This window comes from Sturnira hondurensis, unplaced genomic scaffold, assembly GCF_014824575.4.
Source record: "Sturnira hondurensis isolate 20B ecotype Veracruz unplaced genomic scaffold, ASM1482457v3 Scaffold0022179, whole genome shotgun sequence".
Classification (NCBI taxonomy): Eukaryota; Metazoa; Chordata; class Mammalia; order Chiroptera; family Phyllostomidae; genus Sturnira; species Sturnira hondurensis.
In genome coordinates, this window is record NW_028094810.1 from 2,172,682 (window position 1) to 2,192,343 (window position 19,662).

A 19,662-nucleotide genomic window follows, 5' to 3' on the forward strand; every position below is an offset into this window, starting at 1 on the left:
ACCAGAAAGTGCGCCAGGACGTTTTCTGCTGTTTATTGACAGCTGACAGGACCTCCCTGCCCAGACCCCTGCTTCCCACCTGCTGGAGCCCCAGCCTGGGCCACCTACTAGGGAGAGGCCAGGTGCATCCACAGGAGGAGCATCACAGCATGACGACTGGAAGGGGCCTCACATTCCCAGATGCCACCGTGGTTGATCCCCTCCCACCTGTATCACAATCGCTGGTTTTTGGCATTTTTAATTTTTTTTAAGAGATGTCAAAGTTGTGTCCCACACACGTGGATCAGCAAACACAATAGAGGAGGCCGGTCAGTACTTTTTGGAGGGGTGTGGGGAGAGGGGCGAAAGGGCGAGGACAACCACACGACACAGCCTTGGACCATGAGCAGAAGCATCTGTGGGAATTCAGGTGGGGTGGGCTGGCGGCCTGGAGAGGGAGGGTCAGGCACACCTCCACACGTGCTGCACATGGCCTGGCATGCACGCCCTGCACCCACTGCTGTCATCTGGCTGACCCACCCCTTCACGCTGCGTACAACTCCCTGGAACCCAGGCAGACCTGCAAAGCAGCGCCCCCCAGAGGAGGGAGCCCGCTGCATCATCTCCACGGTGTGAAGGACACAGCCCAGCAGCAAGGCACATCCTTCGCGTTCTTCAGATGCAGAGGAGTTAGGTGAGAGCAGAGGAAGGCCTGGCGGGGCACAGACCCTTCCCCAGACTGAAGCCTCCTGTTGTGCTACTGGGCCAGGGGTCTGGCCACTCCTGGATAGAGGCAAGGAAGGACAGACAGTGGCCAGGGCCTCTAATAGCTTTTGTCTTGAGCTAGACTCCAGTGTCCTTGCGGTTGGTAAATGGTTTTCTATAGGATCAATAATATTTTTTTCTTTAAATATATATTCGTTAAAGTTATACCTTTTTGTTTCTCTGGGGAAATCTGCCTCAGCTCATTCCCAATAAATTAATACTCTTGATAGCTTATATTCTGTGGGTACAGTGGGGCAGGGGTCCTGGCCCCAGCCCCTTGTGCTGTGCCAGAGCAGCTGGCAGAGGTCCCCAATGGGCAGTTCTGTGCTGGGCATAGGCCTGTGCTCTGCCACAGATTGGGGAGGGGGCTACAGTGGCTTCCTCCCTCCCACTACCTCCCAGGGTGGGCCTAGCCTGGACTCAGGGCAGCGGTGCCTGGGGCTGCCCCTTCTCTACACAGTGGGCAGAGCCTGGTGGTGAGTGGGCAGATGGCCCAGCAGTTATTGCACAGGGAGCAGCAGACAGGGATGGGCACCAGCAGGGCAGCAGCATCTGTCCAGAGCCCTTGGGTTCCTAGGCCAGGCAGTCTTCCAAGCTGGGCGTCCTGCCTGAGCCCAGGGGGCAGGAGTTGTGCTTGTGCAGGGGCTGGGTAGCCCGGCCGCCCTGCCTCCTAGCCCTGGCAGGTGTCCCCTGCACCCTGCCCCACTCAGCCCTCCACCCTGCCCACTTGGGCTGCGCCCAGAGGTGCCCATCCTGAGGTAAAGGTCAGTGTGCAGGCAGAGCCCAGACAGCATAGGCAGGCCCAACGTGGGCCTCCCTCGTCACTCCAGCATGGCGTCCAGTTGGTCCGCCAGGTCATCAAACATGCTGCCGATGTCATCCAGGATGCTACCCGTGCTCTTCTCCGTGGTCGAGGGGCTGGGGGTGGGGACAGCGTGAATAGAGTGGCGCGGGGTGGGGCCAGCGAAAAGCGCCCCTCCCCTAGATAGACCACCCTTGGGTTCAAACCATCAGTGCATGGGCGGAGCCAGCTGAAGACCACACCCCACCTTTGATTCCCGCCCAGACTGTAAATGACTGGAGCTGGCCCGCAAACCCCGCCCACGCCGGACCCCACCCTACTGTGTAAGGTGTGGGTCTGAAACCAGGTCCTTAAGGCATCGGGTCGCCCCCCCACCTTGCCTGACTCAGCCCCGTGCACTGACCCGGACGGCACACAGACGCCTTCCATACCCACACCAGACCCTGCCCCGCACCTACCGCAGGCCCTGTGCGTCTTCCTGCCGGATCTTTTCTTCTACTGCTTGCAGCGCCGCAGCCAGACACGCGCTGGTCTCCTCCAGCTTCTGCCGGGCACTGTCCCCAGGCGAGGCACCGTCGGACGCGGACGAGACTGGGGGCCCAGTGGCAGCAGCGGCAGCGGCGGCGGCGGCAGCAGCGGCACGCGGCGGCTTAGCGGGCACGTGCAGCCCGGGAGGGCCGGGAGACGGGGGCTTGGCGGGGCTAGCGCTCAGCGAGGGAGGCGTGCTGGCAGGCTTGGCGAGGGCAGAGGGCGGCTGGCGCGCCGGCGAGGGCGTGGGCGACGGGTTGGCGCTGCCCGACTGCAGCCCCGCCGCAGCCTTGGCGGGCTTGGGCGCCGTGGGCGGCGGCGGCGGCTTGGGAGACACGGGCGGCGGCGTGCCGTGGGCACCCTTCACCTCTATGGGGAGGAGGAAACTCGCACCGCTGCGGGAGGCCCTACCGCAGAACTCGGCCTCACGCCCGGGAGCGGAGATGTGGCCCTCAGAACTGCGACCAGGTTCCAGCAGCAGCTCCTCGCTGCCCTTCTATGGAGCGTGCTTCCGCATGCAAACCTGGTCGCATTACTGCTTCCAGATCCCTCCCACTCCGCCCCTAACTTTATGCCCCTTCTGGCCCTTGGGTTGCTTGATTGCCTACAGGGACTTTGCAACTCTTAACACTTGTGCCTGGAAGCCTCTCCCTTCCCTCCCGTGTTGGGCCCACTCTCCAGCTGGTCAGGGTCAGATTCCTCCCTAACCCTTCTAGCATCCTGCACCTGCTCCCTCCATAGGTGCTACTAATTAGTGGGTTTCTGCAATCCTCCTTCACTGAGCAACCTGAGGACCAGCCACCCTCCCTACAGCTCTGGGCTGGCATAGTTGTCCAATAAACGGATGGAAGAGAGTCTGACACTTTCCAACCCCACTCTACCTGGCTCTCATCAGTTCCGAGAAGAGAAAACCCCCTCAGACCATGGAGTGGGAAGGTGGGGTGGAGGCCCATCTTGAGTTGGCTCCCTCACCTACCTGGGCTGCCAGGACCTGGTAGTGGCACCTTCTTGGAAGCAGGCGTGGGTGACCCCTGGATCTTCGGCACCGGCTGAGCCAGGACAGGCTTGGGAGAGACAGGCGGCTTAGCTGGCTTCCGGGCATCACTGTCTGGTGGGGGCAGCGGGGGCAAATGCATCCGGTCAGAGGGCGGTGGCTCGGCGGGTGGGGGTGGCGGGGGCAGCTCCAGGGGTCCAGCCTGCTCAGAGCCCAGTCGGCGGCGCACAGTGCCCGTGCCGTTCTGGTACACGGACAGTGGTGGGGGTGGCTCTGGGCCTGCCTCCCGCTCCTTGGCCTTGGGCCGGCGTTTGACCGTGTCAGACTCAGTCAAGATGAACTTGACATTCTCCTGCTGGCTCTGCTTGGCTCGGATGCGTCTCTTGAGCGTGGCACTGGCCTCTACCCTGGCCAAGGGAGGGCCCTCCCCACTTGCCTCTCCCTTGGCTGGACCTCGAAGCCGCTGTCGGGTAGTGCCATCTTCCACAAAGTGGCCATGATCTGCAGGCCCCACTGGCTCCCCAGGCCCCCGGCGGGCAGCGGCCAGCAGTCCTGTGACAGGCCCACTGAGTGTGCGGCGCCGGTTCACCACCTCTCCATCAGGCCCAATGGCCTCCTTGTGCTTTACTGAGGCCAACACTGTCGCCACCCGGCCAGGCTCCAGGCTGTCAGGGTGAGGTGTAGAGTGGCCCTCGGGGGGCCTGCGGGCTGCCCGGCCCCCACCCCCAATGGATGACAGCTCAAGCATGGCTGCAATGCTCTTCACGCTGCCAGCGCTGCCAGTGTCCACACTAGCCAGGTCACTAGCCCGCCGGCGCTGTGCTCGAACCCCCAGATGGCCATCCTCAGTCCCAGCCCCCTTGGTCTCGGCATCTGGTACCGACTCATCAGTTAGGTTGGCGCTAGCCATGGCTGAGCTAGAGCGCTTGGGCGGAGGTGGTGGGGGCCCCTTCTTTCGCGGCCGAACAGCAAAGGACTGGCTGCGGTTGACATTCTTGTCAGCACCAGCAGGTGCCCGCACAGAGTGGCTGCGGCCTACACGCCGTTGGACTGTGGCGTAGGGCCCCGCAGCAGCTGGTACCAGCAGCTCGTCCCGCTCTGGCTCGCTGTCAGACGCTGCATACCGATTCAGGCTGTGGGCACGCTTCTTGGGCCTCCCTGGCTCCACATCGGCCTCAGGGGGCAGACACAGCACGGGCACAGGCGCAGGTGCAGGCGCAGGCGCAGGTGCAGGCACAGGCGCAGCTGGCCCTGCCTCACTCTCCACGGGCTGGGGCAGCACATAGGCAAAGCCACGATGTGTGGGTGACTGAGGCAGCGAGCGGGGTGACATAGGTCGCTCCATTGGTGGTAGCAGCTGTGGGGTGGGCTTCACCTTGGCTGTGGCTGGGGCTGGACCATGAGGCCCCCCCAGGGCCTGGGGGGAACCTGGCCGGGCTTTAGTGGGAGTCTGGGGGGGAGTGAAGGGGCTGGCTCCTGTTGGAAGGACCTGTCGAGGCTTGCCGGGCACTGGGGGCACACTGGCCCTCTTGATGCTGTGGCCATGGCGGCTGGGCCGAGCCTCCTTAGGCAGAGTACTGGGGGCTGGTCCCTCATCCAGTAGGTACTCCTGGCTCCTTGACATTGGGCTGCCAGGCCCAGGGAACTCATCACCCAGAAGCTCCTGAGAGCTGCTCATGTGCCGTGCCCGTCCACCCAGGCTGGGCTCCTGGCGCACAGAGGCCCTTGGGGTGGGTGGCAGGTGGTTGGAAGGCTTCTCAGCAGTGGCAGGGGTGGTGGCTGCCTCTGCTGGGCCAGTCATAGCAGCCTGCAGCTCACCACTGAGCTCACTGTCCTGGAAGGTCGTCATCTTCGGAGACTGACAGTCAGCTGGAGCAGCCTCAGGCGGGGGTGGTGACTCAATGGCCATCACTTCAAGCGACTGGGGTGCCTTCTGGCACGGGGGTCCACCTTCATACTTGGCGTACTCTGCCTTCTGCAGCTCCGCTAGTTTCCTCACTGCCAGCATCAGCTTCTTCTGGTGTCCTGAGTGGGGCATGGGGCAAGTCAGGCCACGGAGGGTGGCAAGGACCAGGAAGTGGTGGGGGCTGGGGCCTCACCCAGCTTGGTGATTCCGATCTCCTGCAGGTCCTCCCAGGTGATGTCAGTGATAAAGTCGATGTTCTCATAGCCGTTGTCCACCAGCACTTTGTAGTACTGGGCCAGGCCAATCATGGACAGCCACATGGCCAGGTTAGCCTATAGAGCAAGAGAGACAGAAGGCAGCCCGAGCTGGCTACCCACAGTCTGCCGGCTACTTGGAGCTGCCAGGGGAGGGGCACCGGGCCAGCCCGGCACAGACAGACAAGAGGACAAACAAACAGGTGTCAGCTTTGGATACAGCGCAGCCTCAGCAGGAGCCCACGGCCAGCTCAGGTGCACATGCAAATGCACACAGTGCAGCCCGCCCCTCAGGCCTCCGACTGGCGGAGGAATGCACTTCCTCACCCGCCCAGGCAACCTTGGGGGCAGCACTCGGCGGACACACACCGCACATCGTGGACACAGACGCACAGCACCACCAACCAGACACGTGTACGCGCACACGCTGGACCCCAGCCACACACGGGCACTGGCAACCCTCTGTGTCACACTCATGTCCTCTCACCCTTTCCCTATCCACATCAGGCACAGTCGGTCACACAGCCACCTCACATGTGCGTGCAAACAGCCGTGACAGTTTTCACCCAGTGGCTTCCTGAGCAGCATCCACCCGTCCACACTCCCGTCAGGATATCAGTCAGCACCAGCACGCAGCACACCTGCGCAGGTAGGCCCGCGGGAGGGACCCAGACGTGCTCACCGAGAGGACCCCTGAGCTGCTGACCGAGTGGGGCAAGGTGGATGGGTGTGAACCTACCTGTCCCTGACCCACAGCCCTGGGGCCTTTTGGTGGTCATGGCATTTCTCCCCCATCAGTGGATGGGAAATCACAGCTCTGTATGAGGACCAGAGAGGTGGCATCGATGCAACAGGCCCTGGGCCTACCTTTTCCTGGCCCAGAACCTGTCCCACCTCATGGGCACCTGACAGTAACAGCACAGCCTGTGGTCAGTGTGGGTGCAGCCATCAGCACAGTTGGCATGTGCAGTCCAGTGTGAGGGCGTGGGTGTGTGCATGCAGTCCCCAATGAGCACCTTGAGTATATTTAGTGTGTGTGTGCTGTCTGTGTATGTGAAGCACACTCACACACATCTGCCCCACGCATATGCCTGGGTGTGTGCAAAGCACAGCCCATCAACGCAGGCCCCTCTGTGCTGTGTGGGTGGGTGTGCAACGAGCGGTGTGGCGGGCGTGCCAGGTTTCCCTGTGTGACTGCCTGAGTACAGCAGAGGCCTTTGCAGGAGCAGGTAGTGGAGAGGGGTACTGTACCCCGGCCCTGAGGGCCCTCACAGGTTGTCACCCCTGCCCCTGCCTCAGGAAGGCTGGCCCCAGAGCCTGTGATGAACAAAGGCCGTCCAGGTGGGTCACTGCTGGGTGGCCATCCTCTGGTCTCCTCTCTCTGGAGCCCCAGAGGGCAGGCGAGGGCTGTAACCAGGGAGGCAGTCTGTCTGTCTGTTTGCCCATCCTGAGCCCAGCCATAAGGGGGCAGGGAGCCTTACAGGTTTGTGCTCGGGCAGCCAGTCAGGGATGCTGAGGCTGCTGATCTCTGCCGTGATCTTCTTCCTGTGGCCTGGCTTGGTGACCCCAATGGCCGTGAGGTCCTAGGTAGAGGAGAGGCCTGTTAGCTGGAGGCTGAGGGCCTATTTCTGGGTCACTGCTGGCGGCTAACCTTCGGGCAGCTCACCTCAGGGGTCATGCGGCTGATGGTGGGCAGATCGTAGCCAGCGCTGAGGAAATTGGTGGCATACAGCTGCAACTGGAACGTGGCGAGCCACTGGCTAACAGCCTCAGCGCTCTGGAAGACACAAGGCACCCGCTGCAGGCCCGCCCACCCACCCACCCACCAGGTGTACACCCCAGCCACCGTGGTGCCTCCTCTGTAAGCTCAGTCTGCTGTCCACTGGTCCACGCGCAGCTAGGCCCCAATCAGTCTGGCACCGGCGCTCCCTCCTCACTCTGTGGTCCTGGATGCCGCCATCTTGAGCATTGCGCAGCACTGCAGCCTCATTCTTGATCTCCACCGGGAGGGTCCAGCTGCTTCCTGACCATGCCCCCACCCCTGTTTCTGCACCCCATGGTGTGGTCCCATGTGAAGGGCTCTGGGAATGGGGCCTCAGCATAGCCCCTCACTCCCTGGGAGGTGAGCTTGGCCCAGAGGAATGCAGGACTCAGCCAGCAGCTCACACCTTCCTCAGCACACAGGTCACACACACAGGATCCATCACAGCTATGCACGCATTTAGTCTGGTCTCACACCCATGCCATTTCACAGGCACACACACACACAGGTGCCCGCCTCACAGTCACACTGCACATCCATGCACAGCCTCATTCATCTCACATATGTGTTACACTTAGACATATCAGCGCACACAATAGACAACACCTACACACACAGACTGAGACAGACAGAAGGAGGGGGCTAGCCTGTCAAGAGCCCTCAGTGATACTGTGGCCAGGCCAGGAAGGCAGCCCCGGGCACCCCTCCCTGCTGCCAGCCCAGGCCCTGTACCTTGCCCTCCGATGCTGGCTCCAGCTTCTTGGGCGGCTGCTCTGCATAGACCTGCCCACCATGGGCCACTGGAGGCTGAGACCGGGCTGCACCTGGGGATGAGAGGGCATGGGTGGGGGCAAGGGCTGCTCAGGGGCCACCTCTCTGCCAGGACAGCAGTGCTTCGTCCTTACCTGCGGAGCCCTCCAAGGGCTTCACGGGGCCGTCCCCGGGGCCGGGCTCTGAGATGGACTTCTGGGACAGAACTGTTGCCAGGAGCTGCAACCCAGACAGGTTGGCTGGCCAGTGCTGCTCTGGGCACAGGCTGCCCTGGCCCTGACACCACCCCACCTACCTTGACCCCTTCGGAGCCTGCGTGCAGGGTGTGGGCCCCACTGCTCCGGCCAACAGCCACACCGCTCAAGCTGCCACTTCGGTCGCCACCTGCCAGCACAAGGGAACATCAGCTGGTACCGGCCCTGCCCAGCCTGGGGGAAGCCTTGCAGAAGTGCTGTTGCTGTAGCCCCCCCCCAAGGCTCCCCTACCTGCAAAAGGCTTCCTCAGCACCCAGATCTCTTCAGGAGGTGCAGAGGGTCCCGACAAGCTGCCTCCTTGGGGTGGGCTTGGTTCAGCGCCTGCTCGGGAACCTGTGAGCCAAGCATAGCCTCCCTGAGTCCTGGACCAGCTCAGGCCTGGGAGCCTGACACTGAAAAAAGGTTGCCCCCTGGCCTGATCCTGAGCCTAGGCCCAACTCATGCATGCTTCAGGGGTCAGCACTACAGTCTCCTCCTGCCCTGAGAGAACCTTAGAAGACCCCTCCCACCCCAGACATTTGACAGCAGGAGAATGTGGCAGAGAAAGGCCCCCAAGACAGGCTATCCTGCCAGTGGCCCTGTGGTTCTGCAGGGCGGTGTGGTTTGCCAGAGGGTGCAACCCCCTCTGTTCCCCGGGCAGTAGTGGGGAGGGAAGAGGCACAGAGGAGCCTGGGGCCATGCTCCCCACCCCTGGGAACTAGATTTCTGTGGGTGGGATGGCTACATCTCCTAACGGGACCACTTTGCTCTTTCACCCCACCTGTCCCTCTGCGATCTCACCCGTCCCCTGCCTGACGCCACTCTGCAGCCCTGTAGCCATGGCCTGCATCCCTCTCCCTCACTCTGCACCAGCCACGCTGGGCTCCTTTGGACCCTTACACATATCACACTCTTTCCTGCCTCAGTTCCTTTGCACACGTGGTCCCCACAGCCTGGGTTGCTCTGCCTTAGCTGGTCCCTCCCATTTCTCAGGGCCTTCTCTGGCTGCCCTATCTAAAGCAGGCCTCCAGCCACATTTTCTGTCATTGGCTGGTATGTTTCCTTCCATGTTTACTTCACTGTCCCCTACTCCCTTCCCTCCCTGGGAACAAGCTCCTTGAAAGCAGGAATGATGTCCATCTGAGTCACCATCTGTTCCTAGTGGTTGGTGTGCAGTGTCTGTTGAATAAATGAAGAAATGGGCATGAGGACACCGATGAGGAGACAGCTGACAGGACACACGTCTGGACACCACTGTGGACCTTGTAGCACCTGGCGATGGCCAGAGCCCGGTGGTCGCCCTGCCATCCAACACACATGCGCACCTACTTCCTTCTGGCCCCTAGCCCAGACCTGGGGTAGGACTTGCCTGCTCGCTTTACAATGACCTCGCCCAGGGAGGATGGGAAGTAGCCCACCCGGTCATTGCCTGTCCGGTTGTCATGGATACAGCCCTTCCACCGGCCATCTGGATGCTGCTCAAGGACCTGGCCAGATGAGGTGGGGAGAGAACACTCAGGGAGACTTCTGGGTTGCGTGGGTGGGTGGCCTGGGCCTCCTGCCCAGACCCCAGACTTCCCAACTGCTGAGGGGAAAATGCCGTGGGGTGAGCACCCAAGTCCCACCCATCCCTGCTCCAGTGGCCCGAGGCCATCCTTACTGTGATGACATCCCCAGCTTTCACGTTGAGGCTGGTCAGGTCATAATTGTTACAATAATCTTGGGTTGCCCGGACCTGCAGAGCCGCCGAGGCCTCTGGAGACACAGGAGGTAGACTCCCCAGTCCTTCGAACCGGCCCGGCCCAGGCCCTGCTGCAGACCCCCTGCCCTGCCTGGGCCCACCTCGCAGCAGCTGCTTGATCTCCTTGCTGGCCTGGGATGTGGTGAACTGGTGCACAATGTCCAGGGCTGTCTGGCTGTACGTGTTCCTCACATGAGCATTGATCCCGTTCTGCACGTGCCGAAGGGGGAGGTCTGTCAAGACCCCCCACTCCCCCACCCCTGACAGCACCCAGCTCCCCCTGGACCTCCGACTCACGTCCAGCAGCAGCCGAACCACTTCCGTCTTCCCGCAGAGTGCAGCCTCGTGCAGGGCTGTGCCGGACTTGGTCTGGCGGTTAATGTCAATGCCAGCTTGGAGGAGGAGCCTGGTGGGAAACCAGGGGCAACAGGAAGGACCTATAGCAGGAGCCTTCTGCCTCAGCACCCCAAAGCTGAGCCCTGATTTCCGAGCGCCTCAGGATTAACCAGCCCTACCCGCCTCCCTGACAACATGGTACCTGACCATGACTGAGCACCTGTGGACGTGCCTGCCCTGTGCTAACCCTTCACAGTGGTTATCTTGCCTCACCCCCACACAGGCATTGCTGTAATGTCCATGGAAAAACAGGCTCAGAGAAGTTACATGGGTCCACGAAGTCACCCAGCAAGTGGCAAGACTGCCCTGGAGCCCAGGCTATGTGGCCGTGGGTGCCCACTCCCCAGCCTTTTTCCTCCAGCATGTCCTTCAAGTGGGCAGCTGGAGGTATCCTTGGCAGACTGTTCCTGTCTTATCATCAAGCCAGGAGGAGTACCCTCGAGCTGGAAACCTGCACCCCACCCACACTCAACCATACCTGATGATGTCGATGTGGCCATTCTTGGCTGCTAGGTGCAAGGGGCTGGTGCCATTGGGGTCAGTGGTGTCCCCCGGCCGGGGCTCCAGCAAGGCTGTGCACATGTTGCTGCTGAGGAGCAGCTGGACCACCTTGAAGAAGGGATCAGAGTAGGGGGTGGCCCAGAAATGGGTGGGGGGTTGCAGGTCTGTCCCCGACTCCGGGCTCAGGAGAGGAAGACAGAACAGATAGAGTGCCTCTCAGCTCCTGGGAGACTTACCCCAACGCGGCCGAACTCACAGGCCAAGTCCAGAGGTGTCTTGCCCGAGTTGTCCACCATGCACGGGTTGGACTGGTGCTGCAGCAGCATCTCGGACTGCGGGGCCCACGGAGCACAGTGAGCCCCAGGGTGTCGGTCGGGCTCGTGCCTCCCCAGCACCCTGCCATCCCTGAGGTGGTCCTCACCACATCATAGTGACCGTGCTGGGCTGCGAGGTGGAGGGGGATGTGGCCCTCATCCGATGGGATGTTCACTGCTGAGCCTGCTTTTAGCACCAGCTTCATGGGCTCCTTCCGGCCCTGCCAGGCAGCATAGTGCAGTGGCCTCATGCCTGGGGGCAGGCAGGGGCCATTGGGAGCTGGCCCCTGAACCTGAGCCCACCCCTGACCTCTAGAATGCAGATCCCATGAGGACCTTCCTAGACGCAGCCTGAGACCCTGGCGGTGACCTCAGTTGAGGGACCATCCAGTCCTCAAGGGACCTCTGACCTCAACCCCAGCCCTCCTGGCTCTGAGGTTCTTGACAGGCCTTGCCTTTGTTGTCCTTGATGTCCACAGCAGCCTGGGCCTCCAGCAGCAGGGTAATCAATTCCGTGTTGCCATTGAGGGCCGCGTGGTGCAGGGCAGAGAATCTGGGACACGTGACAAATACATATAGGCAACTACTCGGGCACCTGGCCTTCCCCAGGACCCCCCTAGCCCCGATCCCAGACTGGTATCCCCCTGGCTGAGAACTCACCCATCCGGGTCCTGAAAGTTGACATTGATCTTCTTGGTGGAGCCCAAGAGCTCTGGGAGTGGGAAGGAGACACAGTAGGGAGGCTCTGTCAGCCCCTTCTGCAGCCTGCCTGGGTCCTCCAGCAGCTTAAGGGCCCCCTCCAGCAGCTTAAGAGCAGGCAGAGGGTGCTAGCTGGCTCCCTGGCAGGCTCAGAGCCAAAGTTATCTAAGTGTTTAGTCTGGAAACGTTTATGTATTCATTCATTCATTCAACTCTGTTCCCTGCACTCAGCTCCAGGTACCAGCTTTTGGACCTTCGTTTCCCACTAAACTGAGATGTTGGGAGGTTCACGGGGCCAAAGTCTCCAGGCCTGTCCCCGCCTGGGAACAGAAGCCAGGGCTGTGCACCCACATAGTCACACACATGTGCACATGTATCCCCTGCTGACAGTGGGAGGGAGAGAGCCAGCCAATCTGTCTCTCAGAAGGACCCAGATGGGCTGGGGGTGGCCCAGGAAGGCTTGGACACCCAGAAATGAGGGTATTCTCCAAGGGAAAACCTGCATTTCCAGGATATAGCCTTCTCCCACTCCCAGCCCTGGGCCTGGCCACTATAGATGAGCCCCACTCAGCAGGGCAGGAAGGAGAGGCAGGCAGCTGGGCCAATGGCTCTGACTGACCAGATGAGAATGGCCATCTCATGTATAGGGGCACTCTCAGGCCCCAGGATTAACAGCCTGAAGCCCGAGGGGCCCAAGCTCTCCCTTCAGAGCTCTAGTCTCCTCCTGAGGCCTCCCAGGTCCTGGCCCCCAGAAGCTGCCTGCCAGAGGAGGGGGGCCCACTGACATCCTCCCCTCGGGCTCAGGTCCAGCCAGGCTCAAGCCAAACCCCTGCCTGTCTAGGCCATGGTTACATAACCCATTTGTGGGTCAGTTGTTCCGTGAGGGAAGGAGGGGCTGGCAGGACAGAAGCCCCTTTGTCAGGTCCTGGACAGAGATGGGGGCAGGGGGCCTGAGGGCGAAGAACTGGGGGAAGTGAAGGAGTTGAGTCACAGAGGGGGTGCTATAGGGCAGCTCGGTGCAGAATGTGGGTCCCCGGTGGCCCACAAAGCCTGCAAAGTCAGACAGGCCCGAATTCGAATGCTCCCTCTGCCCTTCACTACCCCTATGGCCTTGGCCCTGAGCTTGAAGGGGACTAAAAGGGCTGGCCTCGCAGACCTGAGGACGTTTCCAGACACAAAGCATGAAGGGTCTGGCAAGGAGTTGGCTCATTAAGTAGCGATGACTAATATTAGCTCTATGGGAACCCCATCCACACCCTCCCGCCACAGGGGGCTTCTCCTGTGCGGAGCAGAGGCTCCAGAAAGAGAGGCACTGCTACCCCTGCCCCTCCCCCTCTGCTCAGACACTTCGCTGGTGCTGAAGTCCATCTCCATTGGCAGCAATGCCGCCCTTCCCTCAGTGGTCCAGGCCAAAACTCTGAAGTCAGTCAGCCCTGGGTCCCCTCTTGACACCTTAAATCTTCTCCATTGGTAAACCCCACTGGCTCTACCTTTAAGACCCTCTCAAAGCACACTCAGGATTTTACCACTTCTCACCACCGCCATCGTGACCACCCTGGGCCGGCCCAGCATCTCTGGAAGGATCATTGCCAATACCGACCCCCCCCCATTAGTGTCCTCACTTCCTCCTTACCCCATTGGGCCTATCCCCCACACACTGAGGTCAGGGGATCCCTCTTAGAGCATGAATCGCACCCCTTTGCTCCTCTTCAGCAAACTCTCCAAAAGCGCCTGTCGCTGAACAGTGTCTGCAGGGTGCGGTCCCTGACTTCCTTGGCACCCCCGCTCCAGCCATGTGATGGTGCTCCAACTTTCTGGCCACCTGCCACAGGGACCTGGCACATATTATATTGGGTTGACACAAGGTTTGTTTAGTTTTTCTGTACCACAGCTCTAGTAGTGCTTAGTTGTCTTAATTTCATTCGAAACAATTTTGTTAGATCGTATTGTGACAGCTGTCATATCAGTGTGCACTGAAAAAAACTTGCCCTGTCTGTTGTGGCTCAGTGGATTGAGCGCTGGCCTACGAACTGAAGGGTCACCAGTTCGATTTCCGGTCAGGGCACAGGCCTGGGTTGTGGGCTGGGTCCCCAGTGCGGGGCATGTGAGAGACAAGCACACATTGGTATTTCTCTCCCTCTCTCCCCTTCTCTCTAGAAAATAAATAAAATCTTTTTTAAAAAAACCAATAACTTATCAGTCCTGGCCAGTGTGACTCAGTGGACGGAGTGCCAGCCTGCAAACTGAAAGGTCTTTGGTTCGATTCCCAGTCAGGGCACAAGCCTGGGTTGTGGGCCAGGTCCCCAGTTGGGGGCGTGCGAGAGGCAGCCACACATCAATATTTCTTCCCTTCTCTTTCTTCCTCACTTTCCCTCTGTCTATAAGTAATCAAATAATTCTTTAAAAAAAAAACCACCAAAATTGGTGGATTTTTATACAGCCATTTTAACATGGAAGATGGAAGAAAATTCGCAATACCTTCGGGATATTATGATTTATTATTTTAAGAAAGGTAAAAACACAACTGAAGCACAAAATAAGGTTTGTGCAGTATATGGAGAAGGTGCTGTGACTGATTGAACATGTCAAAAGTAGGTTGTGAAGTTTCTTGGGACTACTGACATTTTGGCCCAATAATTCTTTGCTGTGAGGATGTCCTAGGCATCCGAAGATGTTTAGCAGCACCCCTGGCCTCTCCCCACGACATGCCAGTAGTGGGGGACAGCCGGCACACTCGAAATATCCAAATCAATAGTTATTGGTGAAAATGAAAAATGTATCTTTTATTTTATGGAAAAAAAACCTAAATGGTCTTTTTGGCCAACCCAATATACATGTGTGGGTTTTTCTTCCCCCATTTATTCCCATGATTCTTTCCCTCAGTTCTTCCAGGTCTTTATCCGAATGTCACCAGCTTGGTGAAGCCTCCCTGACCATCTAAAGTGATAAACCCCGCCCTGACCGGGGTGGCTCAGTTGATTGGGCATCATTCTGCAAAATGAAGGGTTGTCTGTTTGATCCCAGGCCGGGCCACATGCCTGGGTTGGGGGCCCAGTCACACCGTGTACAAGAGGCAACCAACCAATCGATGTTTCTCTCTCCCATCAATGTTTCTCTCCCTCTCTTCCCCTCTCTCTAAAAATAAATCAATAAAATCTTAAAAATAAAATAAAACAGTGCCCCCCCCCCATGCCATGTCTGCTGTATTCTTCTCTTTGGCTTCCATCACCACCTTTGATCTCGTCTGCATCTGCCTCCATCACTGAACTGCTCTCTCTGCAAGAGGACAAGGGTTTTTATCTACTTTGCTCACTGCCGTGTCCTTGGAGGCTGAATCAGTGCCAGGTACATACAGGCGCCCAGTAAATTAGAGCCTGGAATCATATCCTAGTCCCACATACTGGGTCCCCCTGCTGGGGCCAGTTTCAGGCATAGGACCTTTCGAGCATGTGCAGCCACTCAGAAGGGCCCCTCATCTAGTTGGACGCTCTGCTGTCACCATCTTCAATTCTTAATTTTTGGACGAGGCACCCATGTTTTCATGTTGCACTGGGCCCTGTGAAGTATACAGCCTGGCCTGCCACAGTCCCTTATTTAGGTGAAGAGAGCGAGACATGGCTGCTCTGTAGCACCCCCATCCTGTCTAGGGGCCACATCCAGGACATTCTCAACACCCCCCCCCCCACTACACACACACACGACACTGCCCAAGTCTAATGTTTGCTGCCCGTCTCTTTTCTTAGATCCAGTTCCCAGTAGCCAGTTCTCAGCTTCTCTTGCAGACTTCCCAGTCTAGACCCTTTTCCTCCCTCCCACAGTCAACGCCTCCCAGGCAGCTGCTAAGCCTGGTGCTCTGAGGGGAACACTTAGCCAGGCCCACCTGCTCACCTGGCTGTACTTGCTGAAATTTCAGAGGGGCCAGAGGTCAAGGCCCAGGAAGAGACACAGATACCAGGGGAGGAAGAGCCTCCAGTCCAAAGGGGACAATTCCTCACATGAAGAGGGGCATCATGCTAAGAGCATCTCACCCTCTCCCTGACACCGATCTCCTCAAAGAGGAAAATAGCTGGAATTGGGTGGAGGAGAGCTTGAGGTCTCAGAGCACTTCCCCGGCACCTGTGGGAGACACCAGCCGCCGAGGAATGAGTGCTGCATGGGACTGGGGAGGCCGAACCAGGCACAGACAGGTGCTCTGAATGAAGCTGGAGGGGCCCAGGCAGGTGGGAGAGAAGGGGGCCAGTGGGCACCAATCTGAAGCCCCCTTTCCCTTTCCACAAGGGCATGAAGTCCTATGGATTCCACATCAGTAACAGCACATGAACTTTGTCCCCCAACCCATCCCACGACTTATGGTCTCCAATCTCTGGTCACCCCAGCCTCTCTTAACTGTTCTCCTGGGACCATCTCTACCTTTGAAGGCATCTCCAAACTCCAGGCTGCAGAGGCCCCAATGCCTCTCGAGCCCACCCTCCTGACCTCCCTCGACCACTCTGCCCAGATGCTCCTCCGACCACAGAAGCCATTTATAGGCCACCCCACAGAGCCACTTCTTCCCCTACAGGGACTAGACTCTTCTCTAGTCCCATCTCAGAGTGGCTGAGCCCCACGGCCTCCAGGAGGCAAGGCACCCTCCCAGCTCTTCCAGGGAAGCGGGGTCAGTACAGTCTCTTCCCAGCTCCCCCAGGCAGGTAGCTCTGGGCCAGATGCTGGAGAGCCAAGCCGAGAGAGCACAGGTGTACTAGCTCATAGTCTTCAGGAAATTCAGAAAGGAGAGGCTGGGCCAGAAGGAAGGGCGGGTTACCCCACCCCTGCCAGCAGAAGGCCAGCCCCCACCCAGCACCTCCCCTTCCCCCCTCAGTGCCAACTGCTCAGGGTGCTAGTGCCAGTGTGTGTAAAGAGGCTCCCTTCGAGGTGGGAGGGAGGACTGACAGAGTCTGGTGCCACACTGGAGGGCTAGGGCCACGGGGAGGTGCCAGCACACGGAGATCATGGGAACAAGGATTATAGGATGACCCTGAATATAGCGGGCCCTAGGGTGCCCACCACCCAATGGCCCAAACTCCAGCTGTACTATGCTGAATCAAAATACATCTTACTCCAAAGCAGGCCAGTGTTGCCATGACGACGGAGCTAATTCATGGAGGGATTTCTCTGTCTGACTTATTAAGCCCGCTCCTGTGAGTCAGAGCCTAGAGACCAGTCTAGCAAGGGTGTACACAGAGATCCAGGTGAGACCCAGGTAAAGGTAAAACCCCCCATACCTTCCCAGGGGGGCCAGAGTAGAAGGGAGGAGGAACCCCCAAATCTGATGTTCCTACTCCCCAGGTCTGCCTGCTCTGGGTTGAGGAAATGGTCCTAGTTAGTGCTTACTGAGCACTTAGTAAGAGCCTGGGCTTCATGTGTACTCTCTTATTGTTCTCATAGCAATGCTAGGAGACAGGGGACCACAAATATCTCCATCCTACAGATGAGGAGACTGAGGGCTGGGGAGCGGGAGTTATTTATACCCAAGATGGCATGGCCACTAGGTGGAAGTCTTGACCTTGCCTTCCACTTCTCAGTGACTTCACTTGCTTTCGAGGGTCAGCTGAGACTGTGCCTGTCTGGAAGCCCTCCCTTTCAGAGCCCTGAGCCCCTGAGCCCCTGAGCCCCTGAGCCAGCCCCAGCTGGGTGTGGAAGGCAAGGCCAGCCTGTGTATATGTGCCTGCAGGACATAGAAGTGTGGCTCTCTAGTTAGCACAGAGCAGACAGGACCTGGCAAGTAGGTACTGAAGCAGGAGGCCCCCTCTAGGGCTCAAGGATGCACCTCCCACCTTCCCTGAAGCAGTCTTAGTCCTCAGCATCCTTCAAGGAGAGAGGTGAGTCCCGTCCTCCCTGGCTTACATACAGCCCCTGGGGGTTTGGTAGGGAGTGAGGTGCTCACATTCCACATGCCATTCTGCACAGCCCTGCCTCTGCCCCTACAGGTACCCTGACACACTGACACAGTCATGTGCGCAGCCGCACATGTGGCTGGTCCACACACCCATCCATCTATCTCTAAGAGCCCTGGGGGAGCCTCCCGGTTGAGCTGGGATGAGTGCTGGGATCAGGGCTCCCAGCTCCCAAGCCTTCCCTGGGGCCCTAACAGCACAAGCTCAGGATGGCTAGTGGGAGACCCCTCCCTCTCCCACAGCCCCCTTTCCCAGCAGTGAGTCCAGAAAGAACCAGAGTCTGTTTCAGGGTGTGCACCTGCTTGGAGCTCAGCCTGACCTGGGCCGGGCGACCTTGGACCTGGGCCGGGCTCCCCTATCTGTAAATGGCCCACAGCCAGCCATGCCTGGGCAGCCACACCCCCAGCATGGTCCTGTCCCCCCTTCCCTGCAAAGCGTGTTATTAAACATGGAGCGGGAAAGGGGTCTGTCAGGGACCATTGGCCCCCTTGATGTCCCAACGGCAAGGGGCCCCTCCCTCTCTCCAAGGGGAGGGCATCGCCTTGCCCTTTAAAGGCCCAGCAGAGACCTCCAGCTGTCCACCCGCAGCCCGGGGAGGGAGGAGGACCGACGAGGAGAGGGAGGGGTGCGAACGCCTGCGACCGGGGAGGTGGGTTCAGCCAGGTGCCCACTGGGGGGGCTCCGGGTGACAGCCCAGCGCTCGGTGCCGCCCCTCCTTCAGGGCTGTGGACGAGGGTTCTCACCGAGGCTCTGGGCGCTGTTGGCCCGGCCCCGCCCCGCCCCCAGGGACCTACAGCATCCCCCTCCGCGCCCTGCGCTGGGAGGGTTTAGGGGCCGGACGCTGGAGGTGGCCCCCGAGCGTGCCGCGGCTCCCGTCGCCCCCCACCCCCACCCCGCGCCCCCCGCACTCACTGGCTTTCCCCGGCCGCGGCCTCTGCAGCAGCCTCTGCGCGGTCCCGACGTCCTCCGCCTTCACCGCCTGCACCAGCTCCTGCTCCTTCCCCATGGCGCGGCCAGGGCCGCAGCGACGCGGCGGCGCTCCGTGCTCTCCGCGCGGCTCAGAGGAGGCGGCGGTGGCTGCCCCGCGGCGCCGGCCGCATCCTTTTCCTTCCCCCGCCGCCCGCGCCCCTCGCCGTCCTCCGGCTCCCGCTCGGGCTCCCGGCGCGGATGGGGCGGGGAGCGCGTCACGGGTGGGGGGCGGCCCGGGAGCGGGGGCCGGTGGCGGGCGCGAGGCGGGGGCGCGGCACCTGGCACCGCCTCCTGGACGCCTGGGTCCCCCTCTTGTGGTCGCTGACCTCCGTCCGCCCGCGCCAGTCGCGCGCTTGGCTCCTTGGCTCCGCCCCTACCTCAGGCAGCCTCGTCCCGAGACGCCCCCTCCCCACGTGCAGGCCGCGGGAGTCAGGCCCGGCGTTTGAGGACACCCCGTTGCCCGCGGAGCGCCTGAGGCTGGGGACAGCATCGGCCAGGGGGATGGACCCTAAACCTGGACAGGGCGGTGGCGCCTCGAAGCTGAGCCCGAGAGAGGCTTCCAGAGGCTGCGGGACCCAAGCGGGGGAGTAACTCGGCGGCAGTGGGCGGGCGGGCGGGCGGGCGGGGACCCGGGCAAGGAGAGAACCCGGGCACCAGCTGTGGCATGGGAGCCAGCGCGCCAGAGGCTGTCAGACATTTCTGGCCCGTGGTTCCCGTGGGAGGTGTCGAAGGACTGTGAAGAGGAATCTCCCAATAATGAATTCGGTGTCAGGGAACCCGCACCCACTCCCCCCCACCCCCACCCCAACTGCACCTTCTTCCCCTGAATCCTCTGGCTCTGTCCATAAACAACAGAGGGCAGCAGTCTCTCTATCCTCGATCTGAACCCCAACCCCAGTGCAGCATCCCCAGCTGGGGTACAGCTCCCACCTACCACCAAGAGGTCCTCAAATCCCCTCATCCCCAGCCCAAATGGGGTCACGGGCCTGACCTGCACTAATCTGAGCCCCCACCAAAACCTGCTTACCCTCCAGCCTCTAGCCACAGACTCTGGTAGCACCAGACAGGGCAGTCCTGCTTGACAGATGCTAATACCCCACACATCCAAAGCACAC

General features: G+C 60.2%; 1 protein-coding gene across 4 annotated transcripts; it reads right to left on the bottom strand.

The window, feature by feature from the left end:
* Positions 1–13: 13 nt before the first annotated feature.
* Positions 14–18,691, bottom strand: CASKIN1 (CASK interacting protein 1). Of its 4 annotated transcripts, XM_037034480.1 has the most exons (21): positions 18,491–18,691; positions 11,607–11,658; positions 11,402–11,499; positions 11,054–11,199; positions 10,869–10,964; positions 10,610–10,740; positions 10,033–10,141; positions 9,837–9,945; positions 9,655–9,749; positions 9,364–9,481; positions 9,144–9,173; positions 8,247–8,348; positions 8,057–8,145; positions 7,896–7,980; positions 7,723–7,814; positions 6,895–7,005; positions 6,710–6,811; positions 5,168–5,306; positions 3,051–5,093; positions 2,005–2,443; positions 14–1,662 (listed from the first exon to the last, which is right to left on the bottom strand). In XM_037034480.1, exons 1-21 carry the CDS (start codon positions 18,582–18,584, stop codon positions 1,566–1,568), a joined length of 4,377 nt encoding a protein of 1,458 aa, XP_036890375.1. In that variant the 5' UTR covers positions 18,585–18,691; the 3' UTR covers positions 14–1,565. The 4 variants fall into 4 exon arrangements, with proteins under 4 accessions (XP_036890375.1, XP_036890376.1, XP_036890377.1 ...); XM_037034481.1 differs by lacking the exon at positions 9,144–9,173; XM_037034482.1 differs by lacking the exons at positions 6,710–6,811; positions 6,895–7,005.
* Positions 18,692–19,662: the final 971 nt, after the last annotated feature.